General features: G+C 40.3%; 1 protein-coding gene across 1 annotated transcript; it reads right to left on the reverse strand.

Moving 5' to 3' along the window:
- Nucleotides 1-4,101: 4,101 nt before the first annotated feature.
- Nucleotides 4,102-14,774, reverse strand: pla2g12b (phospholipase A2, group XIIB). Its single transcript, XM_034185674.1, has 4 exons — nucleotides 14,215-14,774; nucleotides 5,714-5,790; nucleotides 5,455-5,620; nucleotides 4,102-5,365 (listed from the first exon to the last, which is right to left on the reverse strand). The coding sequence occupies exons 1-4, from the start codon at nucleotides 14,735-14,737 to the stop codon at nucleotides 5,247-5,249; spliced, it is 885 nt and encodes a 294-aa protein (XP_034041565.1). The 5' UTR covers nucleotides 14,738-14,774; the 3' UTR covers nucleotides 4,102-5,246.
- Between the last annotated feature and the right edge of the window lie 8,137 nt (nucleotides 14,775-22,911).

Consider the following 22,911-nt stretch of genomic DNA (forward strand, 5'->3'; position numbering starts at 1 on the left):
TTCAGCGATAGTGCAAGTAATTTAAGCCAACATCAACATTTTCTCAAGGGTGACAAAAACTTTAATTTTTAATCGCCCATGACCTCATATTAGTGACTTACAGCCCAGACTTGTAAACTACAGAGTCCACCACAGAGCTAGCAGAGACTACATCAGACCCACCAAAAGGCAAAATCATAGTTTGAAACATAAATTATAATGAACATTTTCTAAGACACAATACAAAAAGACAACAGTTGAGGTGAAGTATGGTGTGATTAAACTGAACTGCTATGCATCTTCCCATTAATTTTTGCATCGGTGGGTTAGCACTTTAAGAATGTCTTTTACCAAATGGACCTTCCATGAGTTTAACAAACTGCTGTGATGTCCCTGTCTGAGAAAATCCACTACAGTGTTGAGAAGAAGGTCTTAAACATTGCTTTTGAGACTCATAGAGTTCTTACAACTTAATCATGTTGGTGCTAGCTTTGCCAGATGATGGTACCAATTGCCAATAAGCCACTCGAGTTAACGGTTAGATTAGCATGTGGCCTAGCGTTGGTTCTGTCATGTGTGGAAATGTTGCTGTCAGATGCGCAAACCTTAATGTTTGGCACTGGTGATATTGTTATGCCAGTTTCTAATGCCTGTTGTGTGTAGTGTTCCCACTTGAATATGTAATGTTCAACTCTAAAGATAGCACAGTGTTCTTTGGCTAGTAGCAACACTTAACTGGTTGAACAACCACAGTTTGCCAACAGAAAATAGTTTGGAGATTATTTATTCAATTACGTATGCAAAGAACCATATTCATAGTTGATTTTCAGAAAAATGACCCTGGCTCATCTGGCTCAACCACTCCCCGTTGGGTCTATAGGTAACAGAGTTACAATGAAAGCCAAATTTGTACATATTTTAGCTTACCGTTAAATGAATTGTAATTCAGCTACAGCAGAATTACCCTGTAGTAGTCATATTATATTATTTGCATTACATTCCTTTGTTAATGGTATGCATGTGAGTGAGTATTGCACAGTTGTAATGTGAATTATAACAGGGAACATGTGTGGACACAAGGACCTTTGGGATTGTACACACCTAGAGTTGCTCTTGATAATCAGAATCTTGAGTCTCTTACTGTAAAACCTGGTTTTTACTTTTATGGAGCTGCACGTCAGCATTGTCTTGACCAAAGTGTGCAAACGGTTGTGCCTGCTTCCTTTCACACAGTGCCACATACAGTGCTAGAAAACACAGTGTGGATGAATCTGAATTGTTAGCATAGCATAGGACACTATCTCTTACCTTACAATATATTGCATATTAAAGTAAAGCTATTATCTGGATGCTGCCTGCTGAAATTCATCTGTGTTCCTTGATGTAAACTTCGATGTACTTCATTATCTTTTTGTGTTGCAGTTCTAGTAGAGATAACGCACTGTTACAAGCTGGAAGGAGTGCACAGTAGCCTGACAAAAAGCCTCTGCATTGTGTGATAAGCCATTATTCTGTGAATTATGGCTAATCATACAAAGAATTATGGATAATGGAGAAAGATATGGCATTTCATATAGTTTGCCACCACTGATTTTTAGCCTAGGAGAGCCTTAAGCTTTAATCTGTCCATGCACAGAAATCATTCAAGGTCAAAATTACAAATGAAAGCTTAAATGAATCAACTATTTTATTTTATATAACGGCTGAGTGGATCCTTGTCATTTCATTGGTGGCTTGTATGTCATGTGACATGGATTATTCGTACCATTTGCCATTGTGTTTCACTGGTCGTGCAATAGTTCTTTTTAGCGTGCAAATTTGTACTATATGAAATGTGCTAGCTCAGTGGCAAGTTCACACTGAAACAGGAACTGCCAAATTTTGAGTCCACAGTGAAACAGGAAATGACAAATTTTGAGTCCACAGTGAAACAGGAAATGACAAATTTTGAACACTTCCTGGCATGGGTGCAGCTGGGTTGCGCTGGACTTCCCTGAAATCTGATTGGACACCCCAGGTGCCACCCGGATGACTGACATGTCATGGCAACACACGTCTGGTTGAAAAGAGCCATTTTGAAATTGGTGACACATATTGACTGCTAGGCCCATCCTATACAGTAGTTGGTGCTGTGTTCCACAAAAAAGTTCTAGTCCACCTTAGCAGAAGAAGAAAAATGTTTGAGCCAGTTATGAATTTGAACACATGATCTGAGCCACAGACTCCTAGTTATATTGGTGAGTAAACAGCTGTTTTCTAATGTCTAACATTATTTCATTCAACTCAAACTGATAGAAAATCACTACAACTTGGTACAAATTTAATTAAAAATATAAAATACAGCTTCCTGATGGAGTGGTGCAGAGGAGGTTTTTCTTTAAAAGTTCAGCTAATTTGGCCATATTGTGCAGCCCTACTGTAAAGTAGCTGAAAAGTTACAATCTGAATTTACATCAACATAAAAAAATGCTTAAAGTGGCAGGGGGTTAAGAGGGACATAGTTGGGGGGGGGGGGGGGGGGCGTTAGGGTTAGATTTTTAGCCATGCATATGCTCCTCAGAAGCACACACTCACTCATCTTCAACCTCTTAGTCCAATCAAGGCTCGCGGGGGGCTGGAGCCTATCCCAGCAGTCATAGAGCGTTAGGCGGGGTATGATCAGGACAGGACGTCAGTCTGTCACAGGGCCACAAACAAACACATCCACACCCACACTCACACCTACGGACAATTTAAAGTTTCCAATCCACCTAACCCGCATGTCTTTGGATGTGGGAGGAAACCGGAGCACCCGGAGGAAACCCCACGCAAACACAGGGAGAACATGCAAACTCACACAGAAAGGCCACAAGCGGGAATTGAACCCATGACCTTCTTGCTGTGAGGCAACAGTGCTAACCACTAAGCCACTGTGCTGCCTCCTCAGAAGCATTTACTGAAATAAAAAAGTTTGAAGGTCCTAAATTACATAGTGAGGACTCTTTTCCAGGCATGTAAGATGCAAATAAAGGAAATGCTTAAAATGGCGGTGATTAAAAAGGCAGTTAGTTGGCGGGTCTGCAGGGCTGAAGCCCCCCAGAAGCAGAAAGTTTTGGCCATGATTATGCTCCCAGCATATTTACTGAAAATAAAGTGTGACGGACCTAAATGACTTGGTGAGGACTCTTTCTCCAGGCATGTGAGAATGCAAATAAAGAAAATGCTTAAAGCGGCAGGGGGTTAAGAGAGCTGTAGTTGGGGGTTCTGGGGGGCAAAGCCCCAGAAGCTGAAGATTTTTAGCCATGCTAATGCTCTTCAGAAGCATTTACTGAAAAAAGTCTGAAGGACCTAAATGACATGGTGAGATGCTGAAGAGCTTCGCTTGTTCATGTTTGCAGCATATACATATTAATTGTATACTTTACTCAGCTTCACCTCACTGAATGGTGCGTTCCATCTTTCACCTCATGAAACATTTGTACCATTGAACTCAAACATTCATTATTTGTATTTTATTACCTCCTCCAAGGATGTAATAAAATTATCGGCATTTATTTCTTTGTCTGTCTGTTAGCGGGATTACGTCAAAACTACTGCACAGATTTTGACAAAATCTTCACCACAGGTAGATATTAGGGCATGGAAGACTCCATTAAATTTTGGAGATGATCTGGATCTGGAATCACAATTTCACTTCTTACAGGATTATAAGGATTAAGTCAAAACTACTTCAGAGATTCTCACCAACTTTGCACCACAAATACATATTAGGCCATGGAAGACTCCACTGAATTTTGGAGGTTATCCGGATCCGGATACTGAATCAGGATTTCAATTTTGAGGATCACATCAAAACTACTTAACAGATTTTCACCAAATTTTCACCACACATTGGTGTTAGGCTTTGGAAGACTCCATTAAATTCTGAAGGTGATCTGGATCTGGATTCTGGATCAGGAATTCACTTTGTAGACTTTTAAGGATGACATCAAAACTACTTTATGGATACATCATCATGATGTAAAACCAAGATCAGGAAGACACTATTTTGTTTCAGCTTGTGAATTAAATATCACATTGCAACATCTTGATCAGTCGGACCATTCTGGATCAGTATGCAATTATCGCATTGTGTTGTGGAATCCAGATCCAGGTAAAGTCCTGGTCACAATGTGAATCACATATCTTTTATTTTGAGTCCTGGTCAATCCTTGGTGGCCGTCAGAAATCTCCTATTGCTCTTGCTTGGCAGTAAATACAAAGTGTAAATGTTTCATCACTTTGATAGTCTGATGAATGCACACGCAGTTCATGCTCAGACACCCACTATTTAATCCTACACGACTTCCACTGTCAGTCAACCTTCTGCAACTCCGTTTAATTCACACGTCTGTGCATGGCCATGGCGTTGGCTGGCAGCACGGTTTAAAGTGAATGACATTTCTATTAGGAATCATTCAGCGGGGATGCAGTACATTTGTAACAAGTACAGTGTGAAGGATGCTTTTCTAGGTCACAGCTTAAGACACTTTTCAGGTTTGATTATGGGGGGGGGGTTAAAGATTTAGTAGATTCACAAAAGTGTTTTATATTTCATATGTGCACTGACTTGGAAAAAAATGTACAGTCCTAGAATCATTGGGAGTCGTTTGCTCGGTATAACTGATGGTTGGGGAGGTGTCACACGTTCAGTGTGATGTGCTCAGAAATGACGCTTCTCTGACCGATAATACGCTATTACTCATGTCGGTTAATTTGCAGTTAGTGATGTGATTGTTCACAGAAAAATAACTTACATGGATCATTAATGCAGCGGCTGTAATATAGACTCAGATTTACATGACATTGGCTTCAGATGTCAAATGACTTTGAAAATAAATGTGAAATAGAAGCACAGAAGCAATCATCTTGTCTTTTTTTTTTTATCTCAGGGCAATTAATCCAACGACAAAATCCTCTCTATCAGACAGTTTAGAGTCATCCCTGTAAATTCCGGCAGTAGAATCACAGAGGCTTAAAAATGACACAAGAATGAGACGGCGTACAGAGAGATGAATATGCATTAACAATTAATTACAGATCTGAAATATTTGTTCATGCTGCATGAGAGGAGAAAAAGAATGATGCAAATGATGCAAAAGTCCTCATTTGCATTTTTGTCCTCTGACTCTGCAGAGGTCTCCTGTGAAGTGTTTCCTCTGACATTTGTAATAAATATGCTGCATGATCTGCAGAAATACCCTTGGCTTAGTTACTGGTGAGGGAGACTCTCCCCAAGGTGTCTTGTGTCACAGTTCATCCCTATCCTCTTCCTCGCAGAGACACGCTGCCCTCTGGCTGTTCATGTAGGGTCTGCAGCCGAGTGTCCACACTGTACTGTACAGTGCGTCTGCCAGCGACTCGCAGGCTGAGAGGAAAACCACACTTTATTATTGTGCATCACATCTCTAAATATCACAACACAAAGGAGAGCAAAAACATGGGAAAATATCTCACTTTGGACTTTGGACACAAAGCCCAGACTCTTCTTAATGTCCGTGCAGATGTCATAGAGGCACCCCCGGAACAAGGTGTCACAGTCGTACTTGCTCATACCGCAAGTGTCGTAGCAGACGTCCAGCTGGTCGCAGCACTTTGTCATAGCAGGGATCCCCAAGTCCAGCTTGAACATACAGAGTGTGGCATCAGAGCGGTGTGAGGACAGAGACATAGTAACCAGGAGACAGCAGTAAACAACATCTACAGCAGCATTCACCTGCAATCCCACCAGAGATGAGCTGCAGCCGTTGGGCTCAGGGAGCTGGTAGCCGGCGCGAGGCTGAGGAGCTTTTCCTGCAATAAACACACAGACACAACCATTATGACCACAACCATTATGACCACAACCGTTATGACCACAACCGTTATGACCACAACCGTTATGACCACAACCGTTATGACCACAACCATTATGACCACAACCATTATGACCACAACCGTCTGTCAAGATCAGAGCTAAGACGGAACTTCTGTTGAGGACACTGTGCTTAGATTGTGGAACTAAACAGAAGCAACACACACTGATAACACACGCTGTGCTCATGTTTCAGTGCAGCGGCAGAGCCTGAGAGTGTGTGTTACTGTCCAATGAATGATGCCATCATAGTGCGCGGACATAATTAATTATTTTCTGAGGCAACTATTTCATTAATGTTGATGTTGTGTTTCGATCAGTTCAAAGCACTGATTCATTTTTGAAGCAATTGTTTCATTAAAACAACAGCAACAACAAACACCCCCCTCCCCCTGGGGGCGTGTTTTATGAACACGTATGAGTTATTTTCCAAGAGATGTCACTATGTGTTTGAACACTATAATTTTTAGTAAGTAAGTCCCTTCGGCTGCTCCCTTGTTTGCACTCGGGGTCGCCACAGCAAATCCAAGGTGGATCTGCATGTTGAATTGGCACAGGTTTTACGCCGGATGCCCTTCCTGACACAACTCCACATTACATGGAGAAATGTGGCAGGGGTGGGATTTGAACCCGGAGCCTTCTGAACTGAAACCAAGCGCATTAACCACTTGGCCAGCACCCCTGTCGAACACTATAATTTTTAAAAGTATCAAAATGCAGATTGGTCACATCATTTTTTGATGCAACTAATTTAATCTTTTTCTGTGTGCAACAGATGCCATTGTAGTGGTCTGACATGTTATTTTCTGAGACTGCTATTTCATAAGTGATTACTTAGCATTTCAATAGGTTTGAAGCACTGATTCATTTTCTGAAAGAATTGTTTCATTTTGTGTTTCAAAAGGAAATAAACAATAGTTTCATTTCAATTTTAGTGTGTGTACATATGTGTATGTGTGTGTATTTATTTTCCTAGCGAAGTCAATATGTGCATGAACACAGTGAATAATTTTCAGAAGTTTCAACATGATGATCTGATATGCTTATTTCATTTTAATGGAATGTGTGTGTGTGTGTGTGTGGTGATGGTGGTTGGGGGTACTATATAACAGGTACTATTACCACTGTAGTGTTTTTCACAATAAATCCATCTGATGCAATAGTTTCATTTCATCTTCCTGAAAATTACAAACACTGAATCATTTTCTGAGACAACTGTTTCATTTAGTGTTTTGTGCATGTACACCCTTAATCTAAAAGAATTGGTTCATATAGAATTCTGTGTGTAAGTCACTTTAAGCAAAACTATCTTCCAAATGTATATATTATAAATGAAACACAACCTGAAGTTATTCTCTTTTCTTGAGAATGTGAAACCCTGAAGTATGTTCTGAAACATTTGGTTAATTTAGTGCGTCAGATACTATGAAACACTGAATCATTTTATGATTCAATTAGTTTATTCAATATTACATTACATCATTTTCTTTAGCAACTGGTTTATTTATTCATTTGTTTGTCAGAACAGCAAATCATATTTTGAAACAATCACTTTGATTCATAGTTTGAAAAAGCCTGTTTGTGTTACCACTATGTGTATAATATTTTGGGAACGATTTAAAACCAAAATCTGTTTTAGTCTCAGCAGCCAAAAGGAAATATTAATATTCTTGAGAAAAGAGTTTGATATATATATATACAGTTTGATATAATATCTTTAATCAATCAATCAATCAACTTTTTTTTTATATAGCGCCAAATCACAACAAACAGTTGCCCCAAGGCGCTTTATATTGTAAGGCAAGGCCATACAACAATCATGAAAAACCCCAACGGTCAAAACGACCCCCTGTGAGCAAGCACTTGGCAACAGTGGGAAGGAAAAACTCCCTCTTAACAGGAAGAAACCTCCAGCAGAACCAGGCTCAGGGAGGGGCAGTCTTCTGCTGAGACTGGTTGGGGCTGAGGGAAAGAACCAGGAAAAAGACATGCTGTGGAGGGGGGCAGAGATCGATCACTAATGATTAAATGCGGAGTGATGCATACAGAGCAAAAAGAGAAAGAAACAGTGCATCATGGGAACCCCCCCACAGTCTACGTCTAAAGCAGCATAACAAAGGGATAGTCCAGGGTCACCCGATCCAGCCCTAACTATAAGCCTTAGCGAAAAGGAAAGTTTTAAGCCTAATCTTAAAAGTAGAGAGGGTATCTGTCTCCCTGATCTGAATTGGGAGCTGGTTCCACAGGAGAGGAGCCTGAAAGCTGAAGGCTCTGCCTCCCATTCTACTCTTACAAACCCTAGGAACTACAAGTAAGCCTGCAGTCTGAGAGCGAAGCGCTCTATTAGGGTAATATGGTACTACGAGGTCCCTGAGATAAGATGGGACCTGATTATTCAAAACCTTATAAGTAAGAAGAAGAATTTTAAATTCTATTCTAGAATTAACAGGAAGCCAATGAAGAGAGGCCAACACGGGTGAGATATGCTCTCTCCTGCTAGTCCCCGTCAGTACTCTAGCTGCAGCATTTTGAATTAACTGAAGGCTTTTTAGGGAACTTTTAGGACAACCTGATAATAAAGAATTACAATAGTCCAGCCTAGAGGAAATAAATGCATGAATTAGTTTTTCAGCATCACTCTGAGACAAGACCTTTCTGATTTTAGAGATATTGCGTAAATGCAAAAAAGCAGTCCTACATATTTGTTTAATATGCGCTTTGAATGACATATCCTGATCAAAAATGACTCCAAGATTTCTCACAGTATTACTAGAGGTCAGGGAAATGCCATCCAGAGTAAAGATCTGGTTAGACACCATGCTTCTAAGATTTGTGGGGCCAAGTACAATAACTTCAGTTTTATCTGAGTTTAAAAGCAGGAAATTAGAGGTCATCCATGTCTTTATGTCTGTAAGACAATCCTGCAGTTTAGCTAATTGGTGTGTGTCCTCTGGCTTCATGGATAGATAAAGCTGGGTATCATCTGCGTAACAATGAAAATTTAAGCAATACCGTCTAATAATACTGCCTAAGGGAAGCATGTATAAAGTGAATAAAATTGGTCCTAGCACAGAACCTTGTGGAACTCCATAATTAACTTTAGTCTGTGAAGAAGATTCCCCATTTACATGAACAAACTGTAATCTATTAGACAAATATGATTCAAACCACCGCAGCGCAGTGCCTTTAATACCTATGACATGCTCTAATCTCTGTAATAAAATTTTATGGTCAACAGTATCAAAAGCAGCACTGAGGTCCAACAGAACAAGCACAGAGATAAGTCCACTGTCCGAAGCCATAAGAAGATCATTTGTAACCTTCACTAATGCTGTTTCTGTACTATGATGAATTCTAAAACCTGACTGAACCTCTTCAAATAGACCATTCCTCTGCAGGTGATCAGTTAGCTGTTTTACAACTACCCTCTCAAGAATCTTTGAGAGAAAAGGAAGGTTGGAGATTGGCCTATAATTAGCTAAAATAGCTGGGTCAAGAGATGGCTTTTTAAGTAATGGTTTAATTACTGCCACCTTAAAAGCCTGTGGTACATAGCCAACTAACAAAGATAAGTTGATCATATTTAAGATTGAAGCATTAAATAATGGTAGGACTTCCTTGAGCAGCCTGGCAGGAATGGGGTCTAACAAACATGTTGATGGTTTGGATGAAGTAACTAATGAAAATAACTCAGACAGAACAATCGAAGAGAAACAGTCTAACCAAATACCGGCATCACTGAAAGCAGCCAAAGATAACGATACATCTTTGGGATGGTTATGAGTAATTTTTTCTCTAATAGTCAAATTTTGTTAGCAAAGAAAGTCATGAAGTCATTACTAGTTAAAGTTAATGGAATACTCAGCTCAATAGAGCTCTGACTCTTTGTCAGCCTGGCTACAGTGCTGAAAAGAAACCTGGGGTTGTTCTTATTTTCTTCAATTAGTGATGAGTAGAAAGATGTCCTAGCTTTACGGAGGGCTTTTTTATAGAGCAACAAACTCTTTTTCCAGGCTAAGTGAAGATCTTCTAAATTAGTGAGACGCCATTTCCTCTCCAACTTACGGGTTATCTGCTTTAAGCTACGAGTTTGTGAGTTATACCACGGAGTCAGACACTTCTGATTTAAAGCTCTCTTTTTCAGAGGAGCTACAGCATCCAAAGTTGTCTTCAATGAGGATGTAAAACTATTGACGAGATACTCTAACTCCCTTACAGAGTTTAGGTAGCTACTCTGCTCTGTGTTGGTATATGACAATAGAGAACATAAAGAAGGAATCATATCCTTAAACCTAGTTACAGCGCTTTCTGAAAGACTTCTAGTGTAATGAAACTTATTCCCCACTGCAGGGTAGTCCATCAGGGTAAATGTAAATGTTATTAAAAAATGATCAGACAGAAGGGAGCTTTCAGGGAATACTGTTAAGTCTTCTATTTCCATACCATAAGTCAAAACAAGATCTAAGATATGATTAAAGTGGTGGGTGGACTCATTTACTTTTTGAGCAAAGCCAATAGAGTCTAATAATAGATTAAATGCAGTGTTGAGGCTGTCATTCTCAGCATCTGTGTGGATGTTAAAATCGCCCACTATAAGTATCTTATCTGAGCTAAGCACTAAGTCAGACAGAAGGTCTGAAAATTCACAGAGAAACTCACAGTAACGACCAGGTGGACGATAGATAATAACAAATAAAACTGGTTTTTGGGACTTCCAATTTGGATGGAAAAGACTAAGAGACAAGCTTTCAAATGAATTAAAGCTCTGTCTAGGTTTTTGATTAATTAATAAGCTGGAATGGAAGATTGCTGCTAATCCTCCGCCCCGGCCCGTACTACGAGCATTCTGACAGTTAGTGTGACTCGGGGGTGTTGACTCATTTAAACTAACATATTCATCCTGCTGTAACCAGGTTTCTGTTAGGCAGAATAAATCAATACGTTGATCAATTATTATATCATTTACCAACAGGGACTTAGAAGAGAGAGACCTAATGTTTAATAGACCACATTTAACTGTTTTAGTCTGTGGTGCAGTTGAAGGTGCTATATTATTTTTTCTTTTTGAATTTTTTTGCTTAAATAGATTTTTGCTGGTTATTGGTGGTCTGGAAGCAGGCACCGTCTCTACGGGGATGGGGTAATGAGGGGATGGCAGGGGGAGAGAAGCTGCAGAGAGGTGTATAAGACCACAGCTCTGCCTCCTGGTCCCAACGCTAGACAGTCACAGTTTGGAGGATCCAAGAAAATTGGCCAGATTTCTAGAAATGAGAGCTGCTCCATCTAAAGTGGGATGGATGCCGTCTCTCCTAACAAGACCAGGTTTTCCCCAGAAGCTTTGCCAATTATCAATGAAGCCCACCTCATTTTTTGGACACCACTCAGACAGCCAGCAATTCAAGGAGAACATGCGGCTAAACATGTCACTCCCGGTCTGATTGGGGAGGGGCCCAGAGAAAACAACAGAGTCCGACATTGTTTTTGCAAAGTTACACACCGATTTAATGTTAATTTTAGTGACCTCCGATTGGCGTAACCGAGTGTCATTACTGCCGACGTGAATTACAATCTTACCAAATTTACGCTTAGCCTTAGCCAGCAATTTCAAATTTCCTTCAATGTCGCCTGCTCTGGCCCCTGGAAGACAATTGACAATGGTTGCTGGTGTCGCTAACTTCACATTTCTCAAAACAGAGTCGCCAATAACCAGAGTTTGATCCTCGGCGAGTGTATCGTCGAGTGGGGAAAAACGGTTAGAGATGTGCACGGGTTGACGGTGTACACGGGGCTTCTGTTTAGGGCTACGCTTCCTCCTCACAGTCACCCAGTCGGCCTGCTTTCCCGACTGCCCGGGATCCGCCAGGGGGGAACTAACGGTGGCTAAGCCACCTTGGTCCGCACCGACCACAGGGGCCTGTCTAGCTGTAGAATTTTCCACGGTGCGGAGCCGAGTCTCCAATTCGCCCAGCCTGGCCTCCAAAGCTACGAATAAGCTGCACTTATTACAAGTACCGTTACTGCTAAAGGAGGCCGAGGAACAGCTAAACATTTCACAACCAGAGCAGAAAAGTGCGGGAGAGACAGGAGAAGCCGCCATGCTAAATCGGCTAAAAGCTAGTAGCTACGCAACCTAGTGGATTTCTAAAAACACTCAAAGTGAATAATGTGTAAATAATTTAGAGGTGATTCAGCAGAAGGAGTGCTTTAGTTAAGGCACCAGACAGGCCATGAAGCAGCACAAGTAACGCACGGCAACAGCGAACGCACGACAACGGTGCAAAAATAAAATAAAAATCCACTAGACAGGCTGCGGAGCAGCACAGGCAACACACGACAACGGTGGTAAAAAAATAAATAAAAATAAAATAAAAATCCACTAGACAGGCTGTGGAGCAGCACAGGTAACACACGACAACAGTGGTAGAAAATAAAATAAAAATCCACTAGACAGGCTGCGGAGCAGCACAGGTAACACACGACAACGGTGGTAAAAAAAAAAAAATAAATAAAATAAAAATCCACTAGACAGGCCGTGGAACAGCACAGGTAACGCACGACAACGGTGGTAAAAAATAAAATAAAAATCCACTAGACAGGCTGTGGAGCAGCACAGGTAACGCACGACAACGGCGGCAAAAAATAAAATAAAAATCCACTAGACAGGCTGCGGAGCAGCACAGGTAACGCACGACAATGGTGGTAAAAAAAATAAATAAATAAAAATAAAATAAAAATCCACTAGATAGGCCGTGGAACAGCACAGGTAACGCACGACAACGGTGGTAAAAAATAAAATAAAAATCCACTAGACAGGCTGCGGAGCAGCACAGGTAACGCACGACAATGGTGGTAAAAAAAAAAAAATAAAAATAAAATAAAAATCCACTAGACAGGCCGTGGAACAGCACAGGTAACGCACGACAACGGTGGTAAAAAATAAAATAAAAATCCACTAGACAGGCTGTGGAGCAGCACAGGTAACGCACGACAACGGCGGCAAAAAATAAAATAAAAATCCACTTGACAGGCTGTGGAGCAGCACAGGTAACGCACGACAACGGCGGCAAAAAATAAAATAAAAATCCACTAGACAGGCTGCGGAGCAGCACAGGTAACGCACGACAACGGTGGTAAAAATAAAATAAAAATCCACTAGACAGGCTGCGGAGCAGCACAGGTAACGCACGACAACGGTGGTAAAAAATAAAATAAAAATCCACTAGACAGGCTGCGGAGCAGCACAGGTAACGCACGACAACGGCGGTAAAAAATAAAATAAAAATCCACTAGACAGGCTGTGGAGCAGCACAGGTAACGCACGACAACGGCGGCAAAAAATAAAATAAAAATCCACTAGACAGGCTGCGGAGCAGCACAGGTAACGCACGACAACGGTGGTAAAAAATAAAATAAAAATCCACTAGACAGGCTGTGGAGCAGCACAGGTAACGCACGACAACGGCGGCAAAAAATAAAATAAAAATCCACTAGACAGGCTGTGGAGCAGCACAGGTAATGCACGACAACGGTGGTAAAAAATAAAATAAAAATCCACTAGACAGGCTGCGGAGCAGCACAGGCAACGCACGACAACGGTGGCAAAAAACAATAAAAATCCACTAGACAGGCTGTGGAGCAGCACAGGTAACGCACGACAACGGTGGTAAAAAATAAAATAAAAATCCACTAGACAGGCTGTGGAGCAGCACAGGTAACGCACGACAACGGTGGTAAAAAATAAAATAAAAATCCACTAGACAGGCTGTGGAGCAGCACAGGTAACACACGACAACAGTGCTAAAATAAAATAAAAATCCACTGGACAGGTTGTGGAGCAGCACAGGTAACACACGACAACAGTGCTAAAATAAAATAAAAATCCACTGGACAGGCTGTGGAGCAGCACAAGTAACACACGACAACAGTGCTAAAATAAAATAAAAATCCACTAGGCAGGCTGTGGAGCAGCACGACAACAGTGCTAAAAAATGAAATAAAAATAAAAACGAAAGCGTTAGCAAGCTAGTTAGCTTGCCAACGCTGATGAAAGTTAGCTGATAAAAGTGCTCCGTCGCGATGTTTCGACCGATTAGAGGTCTTCTTTAGGCGTTGGAGCACGGTGAAAAAGTAAAAAAAAAAAAAAAAAAAAGTAAAAAAGTCTTGAAAAAGACTGTTAATTCAAAGAACTCAAACAGCTCAGTTCAAACAGCTAACAGATACAGCAGAACACCGCTGTGCTCCGGAACCAATACCTTTAGTGTCAAACATTTTCCAGGATAAGTGACTCATCGGCTGCTGAATCCTTCAACATCTAACTCTGAGATTTATTAATTGTACAATAAACTGAGACTATCTGTTCTTACCGTATCTGCAGCGGTACTGACACATGCCATTGTGCCCCCCTACCAGCTCCACCAGAGAGTCCAAGTATCCATGGATGGTCCGGAATTGCTCTCTGATTGAGTTGATGCTCCAGTTGGAATCATCATCACTTGCCGTCTGCGTTGGCAGGGATTGGTCTGTCTGGCTCGCCCTGATCTCATTCTCCTCCTCCGCAGAAGAAGAGACACTTTCCTCACTTCTGGATTCTGCATCAGCAGAAACATTTTTCACTTCAGGTTTATCAGCTGCAAGTATTTTATCCGTATCTTCCCTACTGGCTGCAGCTTTGGTTGCAGCAATTTCCTGGCCTTTGGATGCATTTTGGCTCACATCCATTCCGTTTGCCCCAAGGTAGTCCACAATACCAGGAAGATCTGCTACAACATCATCATCAGCAGCAGCAGCAGCTTCTGTCACTTGTGTCTCAGTCTGGTACTGCCTGATGGTTGCACTCATCCCCACAGATGCACACAGGAGGACCAGGACCACGGTCCGAAGCAGCATGGTTGCAAAAAGACCAGGTTGTTGAAAAGAGCAGGGACAGCGAGAGACAAAAACAAAGTGCTGCTGCTGGCTGTGCAGACTTTGACCTCTGATTAGCCCGAGCTGACAGCGAGGCACTGTCTCACAGGGGTGCAAAGGTCACCTCATATCAACATAATGACAGAAATGACTTCGTTAATTCCAGGAATATTTTGATTCTCCCTGTGGTTATTGGACACATTAAATCAGTGACTTCATCACAGATTTGTCTGGAAAGCGCAAATTGGATTTTATTTTATTTTGTTTTATTTTTTTTATGATTCAGCAGTCACATGGATCTTCAGTCTGGAGGAAAACCAAAGCTTCTTTTTATTCATTATGTCTAAGGCGTGCATTTCAGTCTGTGGCCTTTATCGTGTATCATTGTGTGATGCACTTCAATCCAGCTTCAGTGTGTTTTGATAAAGGTCACAGACTGAGTCTTTAGAAAAACTACAGGCCGACTAAATGTAATTTCATATGTCTGGCACGAGGTGCCACGCCAGAGACAGAGCAGACCTGTCAAAATGAGAAATGAGCCATCAATATACAAAATGTTGTGCATAAACAAATGTAAATAAGAATTCTGCAAGTCAAATGTCTGGCAATAAACAAGCTGTGAGGCAGACTGACACTTTTAACAAAAACTGTTAGTCAGGGGGCACTCTGCTGCCCCCTAGTGTTCAAACAGTAATATGATCATTAGTCTGCTGGAAGAACAATTTACTTTTTACACACTGTTAACAACATGGGTTTGTTTTAGGATATGTACAAAAAGGTCCATGATTATTTGCACAGTAACATGTTTTTTCATCTCTATACACCACCACACCAAATTTGAAATGAAGGGATTTAGCCCTGCGATAGACTGGCATCCTGTCCAGGGTGTACCCTGCCTCACCCCCTATGACTGCTGGAGCAGGCTTCAGCACCAGTGTGACCCTTAATTGTACCGTAATAAGTGTATATGGAAAATGCATGTATGTACAGCGGGTAAAATAAGCATTGAACATGTCACCATTTTTCTCTATAATATCTTTCATATCAGTAACAACACAAGTAATAACCCAGAGATGCAAAGAAATCAAAACAAATAAGTATAAAAATTAACTTATGTGTAATAAAAAAGTATGGAGAAACTACTCTCATGCATTGCTCAGGTGTGATTTTGGCTCATTCTTCCACATAAACAGTCTTCAAATCTTGAAAGTCTTCAAATCCTCTTCTATGAACTCTGATCTTTAGTTATTTCTATAGATTTTCTGTTGGATTCATGTCAGTTGATTGGCTGAGCCATTTTATCAGCTTTATTTTCATTCTCTGAAAACAAATGTATAATAATAAATTTGCAAAGCTCTCAAAACCCCAACAACAAAAATGTTTTTCACATTGTCATTATGGGGTATTGTGTGTAGAATTTTGTTGGAAACAAATGAATGTCATCCATTTAGAAATAAGGCTAGAACATAAAATATGTGGAAAAAGTGCAGTACTGTGAATACTTCCTGGATGCATTCTATCTATCTATCTATCTATCTATCTATCTATCTATCTATCTATCTATCTATCTATCTATCTATCTATCTATCTATCTATCTATCTATCTATCTATCTATCTATCTATCTATCTATCTATCTATCTATCTATCTATCTATCTATCTATCTATCTATCTATCTATCTATCTATCTATCTATCTATCTATCTATCTATCTATCTATCTATCTATCTATCTATCTATCTATCTATCTATCTATCTATCTATCTATCTATCTATCTATCTATCTATCTATCTATCTATCTATCTATCTATCTATCTATCTATCTATCTATCTATCTATCTATCTATCTATCTATCTATCTATCTATCTATCTATCTATCTATCTATCTATCTATCTATCTATCTATCTATCTATCTATCTATCTATCTATCTATCTATCTATCTATCTATCTATCTATCTATCTATCTATCTATCTATCTATCTATCTATCTATCTATCTATCTATCTATCTATCTATCTATCTATCTATCTATCTATCTATCTATCTATCTATCTATCTATCTATCTATCTATCTATCTATCTATCTATCTATCTATCTATCTATCTATCTATCTATCTATCTATCTATCTATCTATCTATCTATCTATCTATCTATCTATCTATCTATCTATCTATCTATCTATCTATCTATCTATCTATCTATCTATCTATCTATCTATCTATCTATCTATCTATCTATCTATCTATCTATCTATCTATCTATCTATCTATCTATCTATCTATCTATCTATCTATCTATCTATCTATCTATCTATCTATCTATCTATCTATCTATCTATCTATCTATCTATCTATCTATCTATCTATCTATCTATCTATCTATCTATCTATCTATCTATCTATCTATCTATCTATCTATCTATCTATCTATCTATCTATCTATCTATAACAAAAGAGAAATTGGTTATCAGTTAATTGTTAAAGCATGCAGTGAAAGATGTCAAACTGTAGCTGAATATGTCTGCAAAGTAAGACCTTTGAACACATGGAAACAAGTACTCAACTACAACACTGCACTCATAGAGTGCAAACCTCCACCAACACTAGTTTCCAATTCCACAAATTTCTACTTTAGAAAAAAGTTCAAGGTCAAACTCCTGTTAGAAGTGGCTTTTCATACAAAAAATAGATAAAAGGGGCTTTTCAGTGTTAAAATCAAATGTCTGCTAAGGCCACAATACGACTTAGTTGCAGATCAAACTTAGTTTATTCATTGAGAGTGCCAGTTTGCACCTCATTGTCACAAATCAGAGTGATTGAGGTACGTTTGATTGAGATATCATGCAAAATGTACACCAAATGGGCTTTTCTATATTAGATTCAAATGTCCACAAAATCCACAATCTGGATCAGATCCGGATCAAACTTTGTCAGGTGATAGTGAGTGCCAGTCTGCACCTCACATTCAAATATGAGGATGATTGGGGCACATGTGAGGTCTTGTCTCAGAGTGATGCTGAAAAACTAATTCATGCATTTATTTCCTCTAGGCTGGACTATTGTAATTCATTATTATCAGGTTGTCCTAAAAGTTCCCTAAAAAGCCTTCAGTTAATTCAAAATGCTGCAGCTAGAGTACTGACGGGGACTAGAAGGAGAGAGCATATCTCACCCATATTGGCCTCTCTTCATTGGCTTCCTGTTAATTCTAGAATAGAATTTAAAATTCTTCTTCTTACTTATAAGGTTTTGAATAATCAGGTCCCATCTTATCTTAGGGACCTCGTAGTACCATATCACCCCAATAGAGCGCTTCGCTCTCAGACTGCAGGCTTACTTGTAGTTCCTAGGGTTTGTAAGAGTAGAATGGGAGGCAGAGCCTTCAGCTTTCAGGCTCCTCTCCTGTGGAACCAGCTCCCAATTCAGATCAGGGAGACAGACACCCTCTCTACTTTTAAGATTAGGCTTAAAACTTTCCTTTTTGCTAAAGCTTATAGTTAGGGTTGGATCAGGTGACCCTGAACCATCCCTTAGTTATGCTGCTATAGACGTAGACTGCTGGGGGGTTCCCATGATGCACTGTTTCTTTCTCTTTTTGCTCTGTATGCACCACTCTGCATTTAATCATTAGTGATCGATCTCTGCTCCCCTCCACAGCATGTCTTTTTCCTGGTTCTCTCCCTCAGCCCCAACCAGTCCCAGCAGAAGACTGCCCCTCCCTGAGCCTGGTTCTGCTGGAGGTTTCTTCCTGTTAAAAGGGAGTTTTTCCTTCCCACTGTAGCCAAGTGCTTGCTCACAGGGGGTTGTTTTGACCGTTGGGGTTTTACATAATTATTGTATGGCCTTGCCTTACAATATAAAGCGCCTTGGGGCAACTGTTTGTTGTGATTTGGCGCTATATAAAAAAATTGATTGATTGATTGATGTGATTAAGATATAATGTAAAATATACATTAAATGGGCTTTTCAGTGTTAAATTTAAATGTCCACAAAATCTGTAATCTGGATCAGATCCACAGCAAACTTTATCATTCGATAAAGGATACCATCCTACATAACGTTCTCACATATTCAAATGTGAATGACATTCTATCTTTTTGACAGAATTCTGAATTTTTAAAAATTCGTTCAATGTTAAGGATAGGGATTTTTCCAGTTTTCTAAGATTTTTCCTGACTTTGACCTTTAACCTATGACCTTAAATATTGAATCAGTTCTTGCCTATCAGGATATGAATCCTCTGTAAAAATTTCATCAGGACATATGAAAAATTGTGGATTATAGGCTGTTCACAAACAAACAAACAAACAGGTGTGAAAATATAACCTCCGCCCAACTTTGTTGGTGGAGAAATAACAATTAACATAATTGTCAGGTGCGATCTTAATTGGAATCTGTTGTGTTTTATTTCACTCAAGTCTCAGTGTGTTTTAAAAGTGATGCATTGCGAACCAATAATGTTCTGAGAGTTCAGTCATTCATATATGTACATAGGCATACCAGGGTTTTGTGTGCCCACTTTAAAGACCGTTGGACTGTAAGAAACTGGCTGCATGATGTCAAAATTTCAGTGAAAAAAGTACAAAAATGTACAGTGACAAATGCTGTACTGTTTGTTCTGCAACTCTTTTCCGAGGTCCTTGGGCTAATTTCCTCCAAACCTGCTGTGTGCATTTACTAGGTTGACCCCAGAATTGCTCTTAAGAAGTTTGTTTTGGTAAATGTCAAGGTCACTGGGGTCAAAGGTCAGAATTGTATTTTTCTGTTTGTTCCCCGACTTCTCCCTGGACTTTAACTGATTTCCACCAAACGTGATATGTGGATAATATTCAGCTGGAATTGTGCTTTGACAAAGTTAGAGGTCATGATTATTGAGGTTAAAGGTCAAAATTATATATGCAGTGCATGAGGCAAATAAGTATTTGAGCCACTGTCGATTTTGCAAGTTTTCCCACCTACAAAAAATGAAGAGGTCTGTAATTTTTATCGCAGGTACACTTCAACTGTGAGAGACAGAATTCTTGCTGGTTGGTAGCTGATAAAATACTTATTTCATGCAATAAATTGCAAATTAATTATTTCAAAATCATACAGTGTTATTTTCTGATTTTTTTTGTTTGTTTGTTTGTTTGTTTCAGTTTTAGTTTTTTAGTTTCAGCAACCAAACTTTTCTTGACAGTGAAACATGCACAATATGAGATAATATAAGATCGGTAACGGAACACCATCCCTCAGAAGACCTGCTCTGTGATGCATCAGGACCAGGATCCAGTGGATGCTCTACTTCCCTTTGACACTAGGGATTCTCTCTTCCAGCTCTAACACGTCTGTCAGCCTTGGCACATGCTAAATATGTGCAAGTGAGTACAGTGGAAACGGATAAACCTTAATTTCCCTCAGGATGCGTCCAAATGCTGGCGAGCCGTCACATACATCATCAAAGACGTCACTGAACGCTGCGAGGCGGTCTCTGCTGGGGCAGTTCTGCTCTGACACCTTGTTGAGCTACTGTGTGTGACACACACACACACACGCACGCACACTACCATTACCACTACTACTGCTACGTTAGCATACATGAAAGGTTGTTATCCCCATTTTACGAAAGGAAAGAATGGGGATATAGAAATGCATTCCATCAGTCTGACCATGCATCATTCACACTTTCTTGTGCCCATGACAACTACAATTCAATTCATTCATGTCATGTTTTGAACCTGTTTATTCCACGTTGGGTCAAGGCGCCACTTTACTGAACAGAATACTGATTGTTGTGACTGAGACCAGATTTACGGGATTATCAACAAATTTGAATTGGACATCCCAAATCAGTCTTGCCTGGATGAGTTCAAATTTGACCATGGTTGGGTTTCACCAAGACCCTTTGAGGTCCGCCCACTTTACTGAATACAGATTTGATCCTTGTGCTTAAAATGTGTATGTGTCTTTAATTCTGATGTGTGCCATTATTACGGTAAACAAGTAATAATTGAGGACTAATTGCTGTCTGAGGTAACTGGAGTATAAATGTAATTTCTCCACTGTGAGATCAATAAAGTATATCTGATCTAATCTAAAATAACAATTTTTTTTAAAATGGGATTTTCACCAAATTTCAACCAGATGTCCCAGATGAGTTTCGCTTGGTCAAGATCAAATTTGAAACTGTCAGACTCCATGGATGGAAGGCTTATCGCGGTAAAAAGAAGAAGAGGTGGAACAGTGCAGCAGATAAGAGAATTTTTACAGAGGAATCTTTCAAATGGTGATGCAAGCATCAAATTTGGCAGAAGTACTCCTTAGACATTCGGCTTTTCAAAAAGCAGAGTGTACACTTGAATTTTCAGTAGGTGGCCAGGTAGGGGTCAATTGAGGAATTACACAGTGGTCGAAATATAAAATGCTCGAATCATATTGAAAGGTATTCCATATAATTTGTCTGATCATAGACATTTCAAAAAGGTATAGTTTGGATTATCTATAACTGAATTATGGGGTATGGGGTAAAAAAGGGGTCAAAAGTTAAAGTTATGGTAAAAAAAAGTGCTGCAAATTATCGGTTGAGCTAATAGGATTAATAAATGGAAAGGTTTTGACTCTGTTGAGTGTTCGGTCTGCAAAGTAAAGGTCAAACAATGCCGGCATCCATTGGATTCTATGACATTTGATATATGTAACCCCGTAACATGATAACTAAGCAAGACACATAATACACTCAACAAAAATATAAACGCAACGCTTTTGGTTTTGCTCCCATTTTGTATGAGATGAACTCAAAGATCTAAAACTTTTTCCACATACACAATATCACCATTTCCCTCAAATATTGTTCACAAACCAGTCTAAATCTGTGATAGTGAGCACTTCTCCTTTGCTGAGATAATCCATCCCACCTCACAGGTGTGCCATATCAAGATGCTGATTAGACACCATGATTAGTGCACAGGTGTGCCTTAGACTGCCCACAATAAAAGGCCACTCTGAAAGGTGCAGTTTTATCACACAGCACAATGCCACAGATGTCGCAAGATTTGAGGGAACGTGCAATTGGCATGCTGACAGCAGGAATGTCAACCAGAGCTGTTGCTCGTGTATTGAATGTTCATTTCTCTACCATAAGCCGTCTCCAAAGGCGTTTCAGAGAATTTGGCAGTACATCCAACCAGCCTCACAACCGCAGACCACGTGTAACCACACCAGCCCAGGACCTCCACATCCAGCATGTTCACCTCCAAGATTGTCTGAGACCAGCCACTCAGACAGCTGCTGAAACAATCAGTTTGCATAATCAAAGAATTTCTGCACAAACTGTCAGAAACCGTCTCAGGGAAGCTCATCTGCATGCTCATCGTCCTCATCGGGGTCTCGACCTGACTCCAGTTCGTCGTCGTAACCGACTTGAGTGGGCAAATGCTCACATTCGCTGGCATTTGGTACGTTGGAGAGGTGTTCTCTTCATGCATGAATCCCGGTTCACACTGTTCAGGGCAGATGGCAGACAGCGTGTGTGGCGTCGTGTGGGTGAGCGGTTTTCTGATGTCAATGTTGTGGATCGAGTGGCCCATGGTGGCGGTGGCGTTATGGTATGGGCAGGCATCTGTTATGGACGAAGAACACAGGTGCATTTTATTGATGGCATTTTGAATGCATGGAGATACCGTGACAAGATCCTGAGGCCCATTGTTGTGCCATACATCCAAGAACATCACCTCATGTTGCAGCAGGATAATGCACGGCCCCATGTTGCAAGGATCTGTACACAATTCTTGGAAGCTGAAAATGTCCCAGTTCTTGCATGGCCGGCATACTCACCAGACATGTCACCCATTGAGCATGTTTGGGATACTCTGGACCGGCGTATACGACAGCGTGTACCAGTTCCTGCCAATATCCAGCAACTTCGCACAGCCATTGAAGAGGAGTGGACCAACATTCCACAGGCCACAATTGACAACCTGATCAACTCTATGCGAAGGAGATGTGTTGCACTGCATGAGGCAAATGGTGGTCCCACCAGATACTGACTGGTATCCCCCCCCCATAAAACAAAACTGCACCTTTCAGAGTGGCCTTTTATTGTGGGCAGTCTAAGGCACACCTGTGCACTAATCATGGTGTCTAATCAGCATCTTGATATGACACACCTGTGAG

The sequence above is a fragment of the Thalassophryne amazonica genome, chromosome 13, assembly GCF_902500255.1.
Source record: "Thalassophryne amazonica chromosome 13, fThaAma1.1, whole genome shotgun sequence".
NCBI lineage: Eukaryota > Metazoa > Chordata > Actinopteri > Batrachoidiformes > Batrachoididae > Thalassophryne > Thalassophryne amazonica.